Source organism: Manacus candei, unplaced genomic scaffold (assembly GCF_025592945.1).
Source record: "Manacus candei isolate 608988 ecotype Guabito, Panama unplaced genomic scaffold, ASM2559294v1 h1tg000023l, whole genome shotgun sequence".
In the NCBI taxonomy this organism is placed as follows: domain Eukaryota; kingdom Metazoa; phylum Chordata; class Aves; order Passeriformes; family Pipridae; genus Manacus; species Manacus candei.
This window is the reverse complement of record NW_026138071.1, coordinates 10,394,303-10,407,369: the sequence shown is the minus strand read 5'-3', so window position 1 is coordinate 10,407,369 and position 13,067 is coordinate 10,394,303. Positions and strand designations below refer to the sequence as shown.

Here is a 13,067-nt window from a genome sequence, read left to right as displayed (position 1 = left end):
GACAGTATTTATCACTCCTGCTCTACACACTGGCTACATTAACAGCAAACAGACCCTTCCCAAAACATTCAGTGCTATAAGGGGACAGAATTTCTCTGATCACACATCTCAGATACCCTTTTGGTCAGTGTTCTTAGCATTCCTGAGATCCCAGTTTTGGCATTTTAAATTGATGCAAACCACTTTAAAAATCTATACTGCCATTAGTTTCTGTCTCTTGCATATGCTGTTCAGAAAAGGACTTCTAATTTGCAGGCCTCTGCCCCAACCCAAGGTGATTCAGCTTCATTCCAAACATTATTTCAGGTTTTTTCCCCCTGACATGAAACTCTAAAATAAAACTCTACTTCTGACTAACAAAGGCTACAAGAGCTTTTCCATTTCCCAGAGCTAATTCACAGACCAACTCCACACAACAGAGTTCTTCCACCTTTTACTGGAACCACTTGACACTTCATAATTACTGACTGACAGGGCTGCCTTACTGCAACCACTTGCCTGTTAAGCAGAGATCATCCTGCTGAAAAGAAAATAATCATAATACACAGAAATACTGTAGGGCTGGCCTCACTGCAGATGAGCAAACTGAGTAGCTTAACCACAAATAACATGAAAGGCAGCAATGTGAATGTGGAAGTACTCAGATCTTTAAAAAAACAATAATCTCAGAGCCTTGAATTAAATTTTGTGATGAAATTTCAGAGACTTTTTGTTTCAGCTAGTTTCCTAAGACATATTTTCGCCTTTAATTTATTTTTTCAAAATAACTAGGTACACATATTTTGAATAGGGAGCAAACAGGTACTTGCATTCCCTATGCTTTCCTAGAATTATCTTAAATAAACTCTGTTTTATCATGATTGCATCTAGCCATTTCCAGACCTGTTAAACTGGTCACAGACACCCACACCACACCCCCATCCCCGCCTTGCTTAAGAATTAATTTAATGGCAGGGGTGAGCATAGTTGATATGTAACATGCTTCAGCAATCTACAAACGTTTAACTGACATAGAGAAACTTTCCAGTTGCATCGGAGTTAAAAGTTTGAGCCAGTGAAATTCACCTGTTCCCTAACCCTGAGTTTAGAAGAAAAAGTTATGATTTAAAACAAAGGGAAATCCTGATTCCAGAAAATAACTAGCAAACAACCCACGAGTAAAATAGTAAACTTTTTTAAGGGAACAAAGGAAAAAAAATACAAATCAAATGTCCTTTAAAAAATGGCATGACATTTGTTTACTGCACTATATAGTGCAGGCTTCTTACTGGAAAAGTGCCTGATTCACACCAATCCTAAACCTCAGGGGGAGAGAGACAGATATATTTCTTTAGTTACCATGATTGGGACCCTAGTCAACAACATGTATAAACCCCCGTAGCTTCTTACTCTTCAGTTCCGTCTCATTCTCTCAGACTTTACAGTTAAAATATCACTCAACGCTTCTGATTGCCATTACCACATTTACTGCACTTGTACATATACATGTACAATGTGTATATATATATGTAATTTGACAAAGCTTATATACATATATAGTTACACTTTTTTTTCACACTATAAATATATACATATGTGTTTACATGCAGCAGACCTGTATCTTTAATTCTGAAAAAGGCATATTCATTTCCATGGATGCCACTGAGGAAATGAAAAGCAATATAAGGGTACTGTAATAATTTAACTGATTTGGATATGCACACTTATTTTTTAATAAAACATGCTACCACAGGAAAATAAATATAAATATTAATGCATAATATTGAGTATTAATTATTAACAGCAGCCTTCATCTACATTCAGCTTCTAAAATACTGTTATAACTTTCCACTGTCACAAAGAATTACTGTGTACTGACAGGGTTTACTGGAGCTCATGGCACAATAAAGAATTTTTTAGATTGCTGTTGTGTGTCTCAGCAGTCCCTTGGAGAAGCAATGAATCTGCACATGTATTGATAAATAAGAGCAGGAAGAATTTATATGAATCTTTTTAGATTTTTCTGAACAGCAGAATGGCATTGGGCACACACTAGGAGAGCAGACTTCATGGAACACCATGTGTACAGAATAAACACATTACTGCATAAAGTGGGTTGAGGAGGTAAGAATTTTACACTCATCTCAGATGAGGCTAGAGCAAACATGCCTTACATATTCTAAAAGCCTGCTGTTTTGTGTGTAACATATGCTTGTGAGGATAGAGTTGTTTGCAACAGCAAGTGTTTTCTTGTTTTGCTCCATATTCAACTGTTATGCAATGCAATCTTGCAACCTCCTTACACACACAAAAAAATCTTTATTTGGAAATATTCTTACTGATTTCCATTTTACATCTAGAGATTTTGGACTGTTAATAAACTGGGCATTTGGATTTTGCAGAAGCTGATGACTAATAGAAAATAACCACAACAGAGGACAGGAATCAGAAAACCACTACTATCAGAATCTGATTGTAAAGAAATGAGTTTTAATACAAAATGCACAATTCTAGATCCTCCAAAAAATCTTCAGTAAGTAGTAATCTGTTGCAGCAATCACTCCAATAAACCCATTCTGCCAAGAAAAATATAAAATTGTACTTCCAAAAACCAACAGATTACTGTAGAATTTTGAAAACAACTCTGTCAAGAATGAAACAATGAAAATAAATAAATAAATGAAAATCCCAAACCAAAACAAAACCCCAAACCAATCAAAAATCAAAACCACATAAAAATGGAAAACAAATTAAAGCTAAACAAAATAAATGTATCTGCATCATGCCCTGAAGCCTATTCAGTAGACAAAAGCACTGGCAGACTGTGAAATAGAAGAAATTCCAGGCTGAAAATTCTATCACTAAATTTGGAGAGTTCAAGTTCTAAAAGCCAACATCAAGAGCCTCAAGCACCATTAAAGCAGAGTAATGAGTTGGGGAGGGGGGGAGTGGGACATCTCCCATCTACCTGTGTCTCAAATCATCCCAGTCTTTGTTCTTCCCACTAGCACTCTACATTCAGCAAGAAGCCTACAGAAAACCTGGGCTTTTCAAACCCAGTAAGTACTGGTCTGCCATCTGTATTCACAGAGGTGAAGCAGAGATGAAAGTATCAAATCAGAACACAGGATGAACACATAGATTTTGCAGTAAAAAGGGGCAAATAGATCTCAGAGATAGTAAATTGATAAAGCAAAACACAGTTCCCTACAGACTTATCAGACCAGGCCCAAAAGCAGTCTAGTTGTGGATTCACAGCACTGTACAAACTGCTTCTGGACATGTGCTTGCTGCTACCACTCTCAGCTTACTGGTGAACTTGGCTCTGGAACAAGAACAAGCAGTGCTACTTCAGCTCTCTCTGAACCTCTGATGCACGTAAGCTATAAACTCACAGATGATTCAGGTTGGAAAGGACTTCAGCAGGTCTCTAGTCCAACCTCCTGCTCAAGGATGGCTGAGATATCAGATAAGGCTGCTCACAACTTTAGCCAGCCAAGTCTTAAGAATCTGTAAGGAGAGAGACTACACGGCCTCTCTGGGCAACCTTTTCCAGTGCCTGGCTACCCTCAAGGAGAAAAGTTTCTCCTTATATCCAGCCGGAACACAGCTTGTTTCAATCTACATTGGTTCCTCACTCTCCCATCACTGACCACTAGGAAGAGCTGCACATGTTCTGCATGAGCTCCTCAAAGGTACTGCACGATTTCTACTGGGTCCACCCAGAGCCTTCCCTTTCCCAGGCTGAACACGGTCAGGTTCCTCAGTATCTCCTCGTATGGTGAACACTCCAGCCCCCTCATGACCTTGGTGATCCTCTGATGCACTTGCTCCATTTTATCAAAGTCTTGCACTGTGGGACCAAACCTGGACACAGTTCTCTAGGTCAGTTCCCAGCCTGTGTCACTGGAGGACTTTTTCCTTCCCAGGTACGTAACCGTATTTGTCTTTGCTGAATTTTGCATGTCTCCTGTCAGCCTGTTCCTCCAGTCTGCCCAGGTCCCTCTGAATGGGAGTTTTTCTCTTAAGGGCACCAACCATTTCCCTCAGTGTGGTTCTCTGCAAATGATGTAAGTCACCATCACCTCCTTCAGGTGATCAGTAAAGATGTTAAGAACAACAGGTTTCAGAACAGATTCCTGTGGTGCCCAGTCAAAGTAAAACACAATCCCTTCACCACCACCCTCAGTTGAACATCCAGGTCCTCAGAGTACTTTTGAAAAGTCTGCTCTAAAAAAAGGTGGTACAGAAGTATCTCTTACTCAGAGGAGTCTTTTTCCTTTTGGCATAAGGAGCTACACTAATTCTATTGACAGTTATAATTCACAAATAGCTCTGACCTAGTTTTATTAGGCAGATAATACATAAAATTCTAAAAAATGGAGACACTCTTCTTGCTGCTACATATGAACTGTCAAATAAAGTCCAAATCACTTACTGCTACTTATTTACACGCTGTTTAATGCAAATATGAAGCTTTATATAGTCCACAATTTATGACAGTTTAGTAACTGGTAATCTCAACCTGAGAAGTCAGAAGAAAAATATGCTGTAAATTAACTATTCATGTTCAGTTGTTTGAGTGGGAACAAGAAAAGGATTTTTGTCCTCCAAGTGTCTCATGGAGACATCAAATATGAATCTAACACCCTCTCAGGGAGGATTATAAATTTCTTCATCTGTTTACTCCTGTAACGAGTGAAAGAAAAAGACTGAAAGTCGTATGGTTGCACTGGCTCAGGGGGCAGGATGACTGATCAGATTCTGTCACAGATTGTGTACTCTACTCTCAACTCTGAACACACAGCACTAAGCAGAAGCACTGGTCTTCAAAGGTAGTTACTGCTGGTATTAGCTCTTCCCCCAAATCATCACCCAAAATGGAAGACATACTCATATATACTTAAAACATTTCATACTAACTAGATATGAGTGATAAAGCATAAAAGTGGAGTTTCCGCTGAAACTCACTTTGACATACAAATTTTCACAGAAACAATTACCAGATGAAATAGTTCTTTTTCAAAAATAAGTACTTCCTCACGGTGTCAGCATTTAAATGTAATAAAACAGAAAAACACTTCAAATTAAAAGCAGACAGCCTTCACTGTATTTCTTACAAGTAAAAAGAACCTTTCTTAGCTTGTACAAAAAGCAGTATCGTGCCTGACACATCACTTTAGTACTTACGAGTAAAATGATTAGAAGTGGATGGATGGACATTACTTCCACTGTCAGCACTTTCACTGCTAGACATGTCATCATCTGATTCCCACACACAGGAACAGGGTGAGGTGCCACCAACTTCTTCAAACTTCCTCTTTAAAATTCCACTCATAGCTGCAATGCTCTCAACATACACCTGTAACAGGAACAGAGGCAATGAGGCACTGACACACCTGTCTCCTGTGCAGGTCTCCCAATTCATTCACCCTGGAAGAGTTCACATACCAATCAGATGCTACTACCTGTAGCTAAACGGCTCCTTACCAAGAGTTTTAAAGAACTTTTCCAAGAAGGAGTCAAAAAAACCTTATTGGTATATTTATCATCCGTCATGTAAATTTATCATCTGTAATGTAGATGCTACCTGTATTCTGCCAGTGCAGACAAAATTCTATAACCAATCTCATGTGTAAATGTATATATATTTCAGTCATGCAGCAATTTTGGGCCAAGCATAAAGTATACATACTCCAATATAATTCACCAAAAATGTACCTTTATACAACACTTCGAAACTTACTTGGCACCAAGAAACATCACATGACAAAAATCAGTGTTCACTAATTAATATAGTCCAGAAAAAAATATTCTCTTTTGATTTATTTTAAAGGTCTGATTTATGTAATGCTCAGTACTAACAAATGCCCACATTTGCAATTAGATTTCAGAGCTGTATGACACACTTAGCATCAGGGCAGGCCCTGCAAACACAGTTCTGGCTCATTTTGTCATTTTAATTTATGCAGGAGTTTCTTGCATAGCCTTTTTGAAATTCAGATATGAGTACTGGCACACATGTAGACTATTTCCATTCAAACAAGTATCAAGGGACTGAATCTATCCTTATGGACTTGACTTCCTAATAACATTGCCCAACAAAGCCAGAGTCATGTTGAATATTCCTTATTGTTTCTCTTTCATATATAACAGCTGATCTTCATGTACCCATTTATAAAATACCAAGCAGAAAAATATCAAAATATTTTAAAGCAATTCCTAGATCATTTTAACACATCTGATGGGCTGAAACATTTTTCCTCTATCTTTAATTAAAAAATAGCTTGCTAGTTTACTGTCACCATCACTACTGATTACATTCTACTGAAGACTGAAAATTAATTCTAAGATCTCAAGTTAAAAGTTACAGATAACATCTACTCTCTGACTAGGCTTATCAGTGAAACGCTGTTGTAAATAGCTGGGGAAAAAAGGCTGCTGTTTGATGCTTTTAAGCGTATAGTACCAAAAGTTCTCATGCTTCTGAATGCCACTGCCTTCATCTTGTTAAGCTGCCAATTCAATTGATTTTATAACAAAGTTATTTCCTCCAGTAAGCTTCACTCTACCTTTATGGATGTGTCTAAATTAGAGAAAAGATTTCAGTATAGAGTGGAATCCTGACATAATGCTAAGAACAGATGCTGCATAAACATGACTTTCAGCTCCCAACTTGTTCATATGCAGAGCACACTAAAAATTAAATAACGAATATATTGGGTTTAATACTCTCAGTAAGACAGCTTTGAATGCATATGCTCACCATGACTTTCTCAGCTTGTTTTACTATTTATGAAAAAAATGTTTTCCTGAAAGGGATTTCTTCAGGCTAAATATATGACTCAAACAGAATATGCTTAGATCTCAACCTCTGCCCTTTTGTCCAAAAATGAATTGCTATGAACTGCAAAGAAAGGATTGTATTTTTATTCTGAGGACATGGAAAGGAGAATTTAGCATCACTTTGTAATAACCTTTGCAAAATGTAAGAATACATGACATTTTTATGAATCAACCTTTAGTAAAAACACATTTACACACGGAAAGAAAAAGAAAGAAAAGAACTAAACACGCACACACTGAAACTCCACAATTATAAAGAGGGGGAAGAAACCCCTTACCCTCTCCCCGAAAAACAGATTTAGAAACAACTCCTCTGAATTGTCCCCCACGTCCTCACTATATCTCTTGCCAACTACCTTTTCCATTGCCTCCTGCAGTGCTTACAGCACTGAAATTGTGAAATCACCATTATTTCCATGGCAACAGCCTGCAATATCAAATCCACAGGATTACAGCTTGACTGCAGAAGAGGGTAAAGAAGCAGCTGGAGTGTGAGAAAGAAAATGCTTACACTCAAACATCTCAGTGAAGAGGGTGAGAAATGGGCTGACAAAGAGTTTATCGTACAAGCGAGACCTAAATCACATCCATGTCTGTGCCCATTGAAACTGTGGCTACAAGAGTTGTGGAGTTCCAGATCCAAAGAACCTCAGTCAAAAGTTCACTGCAAGGCAAACCTAATAGCTGCAATCATCACTAGTGCACAGACTGTCAGAGAGCAAGATCCGATTTCATAGCCTGAGATGATTTCCAGACAAAAGCCCTTTTGTCAGACAGTGTCTTCCACCCGATACCACACAGTGACTGGATGACTAATGTGCATCTTGCACATCAGTAAAGCCGCTGCAGATAGAGAGTCTCAACAGCCAGAACTGTTCACAAGAAGTGGCACAAACAAATATTTTTCACAACAAAGGGTTTTAAATTTACTTGCTTTTAGTACAGCCTACATTTGCAACAAGTGCCACAACCTGGTAGCAAAGCCATTTCATTAAGATTTATAGAATGAACCATAACAAATTATTCCCAGGATCCTTGGAAATGGCATATAGGTTAGCTCTACACCCAGCTAGCTGATGTAGATAAGCCAGGAGGTACAGGAATACTGCAGAACCTGCGTATCACCACAACACAAAGAAGGCATAACTATCCATTATATATATTTAGCGTGACTGTTGCCTGATTTTTGTTCTGAGATTATTGAGAAGGTTGTATGACAAAATAGCTGCGATACAATTTAGGTGTTGCCACTTTCCCGAGATCTGTTGATTCTAATCTTTCTGCTATCAAGTCTCCCCAGGAAAATGTTATGTGGGGGAAAGGAGACACTTCCATTATTTAAGAGCTTGGCTATCACACAGATAGATTAGAGAGTATTTAAAACTGTTTGTATACACTATGTACCAGCGGGAGATCCCTTCAGAATAACATCTGTATAAACAGATGCCTCTCCATAAGCCAATATTCTTCAGAAAGAGGCACATCTGCCCAGTAGCACACAAGGCATGTTCTATCTGATTGCCTTGTTTACACAGGCATCCCGCAGTACCTGCGAGACCCACTTCTCCAGGAACCAGGACATACGAAGCATGGGACACAATCCAGTGCTGTTTATGAAAGTGTTATTCTGCTCTCTGCTCATTAGGTGGTATATCCCAGTGGAAGGCAGGGATATATGCCAGAGACCAACAAGAATAAGCAACAGTTAAACTTCTATCAGCAACGAGGCCACAAAGTTAGTGATATCACGAAAGGTTCCGTAAGTCCACAGTCAGGAAACCAGGACTCAACTCAACTGAACTCAACTGAATTGGTCTTTGTCCTGCACCATAATTACAACTGAATAGGTAATCTCAGATTTTGAGGAATCAAACTGAAGCAACTGCAGTCTCAAAGAAATCTGAATCCAACCTCATCTGAACAGAAGACCCTCCAAGTTTAAGGGATAAGGCACCAAAGACGTACAAAAGGCAACTTTTCAATACATGAATGGAAAGCAAAACTATACATAAATCTTGTATCTGATAAGAGGAATCTTACAGATAATGTAAGTACACAGCAGTACAATTTTGCTAACACAAGTCACTTAGGGCACATGAAAAAGTAGCACCACACAGGATGGGAAAACTCAAACACAGAAGTACTGTAGCAATATGTGTATTCTGAAAAAAAAAAAGAGCAAATGTACATAGGTATAGAATCTAGTACACAGAAGTCCACAACTGACTACAGGAACTAGACAACATAACTAAGAAAAACAAATGCAGAGTGGTGAAACAATATTCTTGGACTTCCAGTAAGACACTAGTGAGGTTCAGCCTTCACAGGCAAATACTGAAAAACAACCACCAGCTACAGTTAAGAGATCTGCTATATGAAACTTACCCATTTGGTTAAAAAGAGCAAAAGTTGTCTTGAAAAGTTCAATTAGAAACAGACCTTTCTGGATGATTACTAAATAGCTGTCTGGTAGCTATGATTCATTTGGAGCAGCATCCTGCTGATTCACACAACTGAGTAACAAGCAGGCACTGGAAGCTTTCCTGTTTGTTGATATATCCTTCACACAAAAAAATCCTTGCACAGTGATGTGATAGATCATCCTCTGCCATCCCTCACTGTGCTCATGTGCCATTAATCCACGGCAAAGCAAAACAAAGTTGAAAAGGAGGGAGCAGAGTATTAAAGCAAGGAAAACCAGCTAACACACAATGCTGTGAGCTCTAGGTCAAACACCAATTGCCTGACACAGTTAAGGATTCTTCAAGAAAATGGCAACTTGACACAGCAGAAGCATATGATGGATGTGGGCTGCAAGAAGGATACATCTTTCTTAAACATCCCCCCATTCATTTTTTCCTCCTTTCTTTCCTAATTTTCCTCCACCCTGAAGAAACTACTCCTACAAAGAGATCATGTCTCTACTTCTCTAGCTGCAGGTATGCTGACTGCAGGTCCTCAGAGCTCCATGGCAACAGGCTTTGCCTTGCTATGATGTCAGATAATTGGCAGGCACCATATATTTAAAAAGTTCAGAGGCAACATGTTATTACTAGAAGACAAAAATCCCATGTAAATGTGGGGGATATATTTAAAACAGTCACAATACTACCTGGAACCTACGAAGTAAAATAATGTAAAAATCTGGCTGTTTTGATTTTTTCTGGTACCTAAAAAGGCTGGAAATTTTAGAAAATCTTCATAACAATGTCATTGCAGCAGGCATCTCCAAATCCCAGTAAAAATCCCCAAAAGAATAACGTTAGAATTACTGAGGGAATGAAGGGGAGGGAAACAGTGCGTTCATATACCAGTGCTCCCAAGAGGAAATTTTTATGGCATTGCGACAACATACACTACCGAACTTGTTCTACAAAACCTAACTTAAAGTTGTGATATCCTCAGTGTCTCACTGACACACATATGGACAGAAAAAAGTAAACCAAAAAATAACCCACAAAAAAAAAAAAGGCTCCAGGACCACATTAGATAAGCACTGTAAGGAGAGGTAAAAGCATGTCTCCTAACTTGCACTTCAGCTATTGCTTTGAAATGTGCTAAAAGATACTACTATAACAGACAAAATGAAAATAAGGGAATTGACAAAATCTTTCTGCAGTGGTGTCCTGGTTTTATACCAGCCAGCAAATAAATACCCTGCAGCTGCTCACTCACTCCCCCTCCCCACCCTGCAGTGGGAGAATTAAAAAAAAAAAAAAGATAAACCTCGTGGGTTGAGATAAGAATAATAATAACAACAACAACAATAATTGCAATTATAAGGAGAGGGAGAGAGCAACAGATCCCAAGACAGACAAGTGATGCACAACACATCTGCTCACCACTCTCTGACTGATGCCCAGCCTGTCCCCAAGCAGTGACTGGCCTCCTTCCACCTAAGCCCCCCAGTTTATATGCTGGACATGACGATTTGTGGTATGGAATATCCCTTTGGCCAGTTCAGGTCAGCCATCCTGGCCATGCTCACCACAGCTCCTTGTGCAGCTCCTCACTGAGAGGGCAGAAGACACCGAAAAGTCTTTGACTTAGGGTAAGCACCACTTAACAACTGTTGATAACAGTGTGTTATCAACATCATTCTCATACTGAATCCAAAAAGCAGTAAACCAGCTACTGAGAATAAAGCAAACTCTTTCCCAGACAAAATCAGGACAAGTCACAAAGACAAAACCAAAGATATTTTCATTCTTGCCAAAATCTTCAAATAAATGTTTTGAAATATTCAGCACTCTAGTATACGGCTCATACATCATCACTTGGGAAACTGAACAAGCATGGAATATACCTATGAAGACAAACATCAAGCATGTACCATATGCAGTAAATAATAAAATAGGACCCTGCTTCAAATTACATATCCTCCTGAGTTAGAGAAAAGGCTCACTACAGAAATCAGTTATTGACTAAAGCTCAGGAAAAATCAAGAGAAAAAAAGCCCAAGAATACATTGGCACTTGGGGCTGGGGGGCACAGGGAGGGGAAGAAATCTAATTACTTGTTTCTTTGATTCATTTTTGAAGCCTTATTTTGTACTAATTCCTTCTTGAGACCTGATCACATTTCATGATAAAATCTATCTGGATAAAAAATTTTTTATCTGAAAATAGAAACAAAAATAAACATAAAAGGCAAGCATTAAATAAATACCTGTCCTATGAGTCACACTGCATTTTGCTTTGTCTCAAATGTATCATCTGAAAATACAGAAAAATTTAAAGTCTGTAGCAGCAACACAGATTCTCTTCTGAACATAAAACACTTCTAAGCAAATGACTTCAAACTGAACAGGAGGATGCAGAAAACAGATGTTACACATAAAACATTACTGCAAAGTACTCATCACAAACAACTCCCACCCACTGGCCAGTCAGCGTGTACTATAACATGCTAGGGAGACTTGGCAAATAATTTCACAGTCAAATCATGAATATTGATGCTCACAAGTAGAGATGTTTGGGTTATTTGTTGTGATTAATACTGGTTTTGAATTTAGATCTTTTTCTTAGCTTGCAAAGAAAGCTTCATTTTTTTAAAGACATTTTTTCTACCTGTGAATAAATGTCAGCAGCAGAGATGGTTGTGAACTAATCAACGTGCTTGCTTGGTTCCACATATTGCACTGAGTTATTGCTCTGTGTAACTGACAGCTTTAAATTTGGGAGGGGAGAAGGTAGTCAAATGCAAAAGCACCTTCAGTGATGTCATCACTCACAAAAAGAATATTATTTGCCTCTAAAAATGACTATTCATGTAAAGAACTGCATTAATGCAGACAAAAAAAATCATTTGCATGTATGCTTACAAACAGTGAACAACAGAGGTACACGAACATGAATCAAACAGTTGTTCAGAATTCAAATTAACGCTTGCAATACATGTTTTGCTGTATTTGGTAGCTCTAATCACAAGCACCAGTTGCCAGAGGTAGGCTTGGGTAGTTTCAGTACTACAATCTGTGAAACTTAAAAACACATAGCAAGCTAATCCCACTTAAGAGACTACACTGTATAGGCACAGGGAATTTAGTATAATCTTACTCATATATTTGTGCTTACAGCAGTGGTCAAGTTACACAAACATAAAACAGAAAAAGTCTTACTCTCTTTGATTGCTTCTATCTAAGTCCACAGTACCAAGTAAATCCTGCAGGATAAGATTGCACAATTCAACCTGGGGAATCTGTTCTGGCATTGCAAGCCAAATCCTGCCAAGTCTGCTCTTTGCAGGGTTTCTATACCACCACTTTACAGCACTCCTGATTTCACACTTGAGTTCTAATCGACTCATCTTCTAGACTGCCTACACATTATTGTACACTAACACATGCTACCTAGCTCCACTGGCAAGGAATTTAAAATGCAGAAACAATGTTGGCATATGCTCACCTCCTGTCTCTACAATCAGTACGGATGCAATGCTGGTCAATCTGTCTCCCTTAGTCTTCCAAAAGCATCTCACATGGTCCTACATGCACCGAGCATGCAAATATCCCCCCATCATCTAAGTGCAAGAGTCCTGCATATAACAACAGTGAAATGGCTTTCTAACTCTTAGCTACATCAACTCATGTCAACAGTTGATTAAACGCTTTCAGGATTTAGCCAACAGAAGAAAATTCTAGGCTAGTTGTCAAGTTTTTTCTCAGCATGCTCCCCAGAGAGCAAAATAACACGAGTAAGAGGTAGTATTAATTCAACCAGGAACCCAGGAGCTTAGCATAC

The 13,067-nt window shown here is 38.6% G+C and overlaps 1 protein-coding gene across 3 annotated transcripts in view; it reads right to left on the bottom strand.

Annotated features, from left to right (window-relative positions):
• The window catches only part of CSRNP3 (cysteine and serine rich nuclear protein 3), a 99,509-nt gene that overhangs the window by 63,496 nt on the left and 22,946 nt on the right, over positions 1-13,067 (bottom strand). For 2 of the 3 annotated variants that reach the window (XM_051787268.1, XM_051787267.1), the window contains exon 2: positions 5,170-5,341. The exons of the other annotated variant lie outside the window; for it this stretch is intronic. In XM_051787268.1, the coding sequence (XP_051643228.1) occupies positions 5,170-5,317 (148 nt within the window). In that variant the 5' untranslated portion in view covers positions 5,318-5,341. The remainder of the gene's footprint in view (positions 1-5,169; positions 5,342-13,067) is intronic. 3 annotated transcript variants of the gene reach the window in all.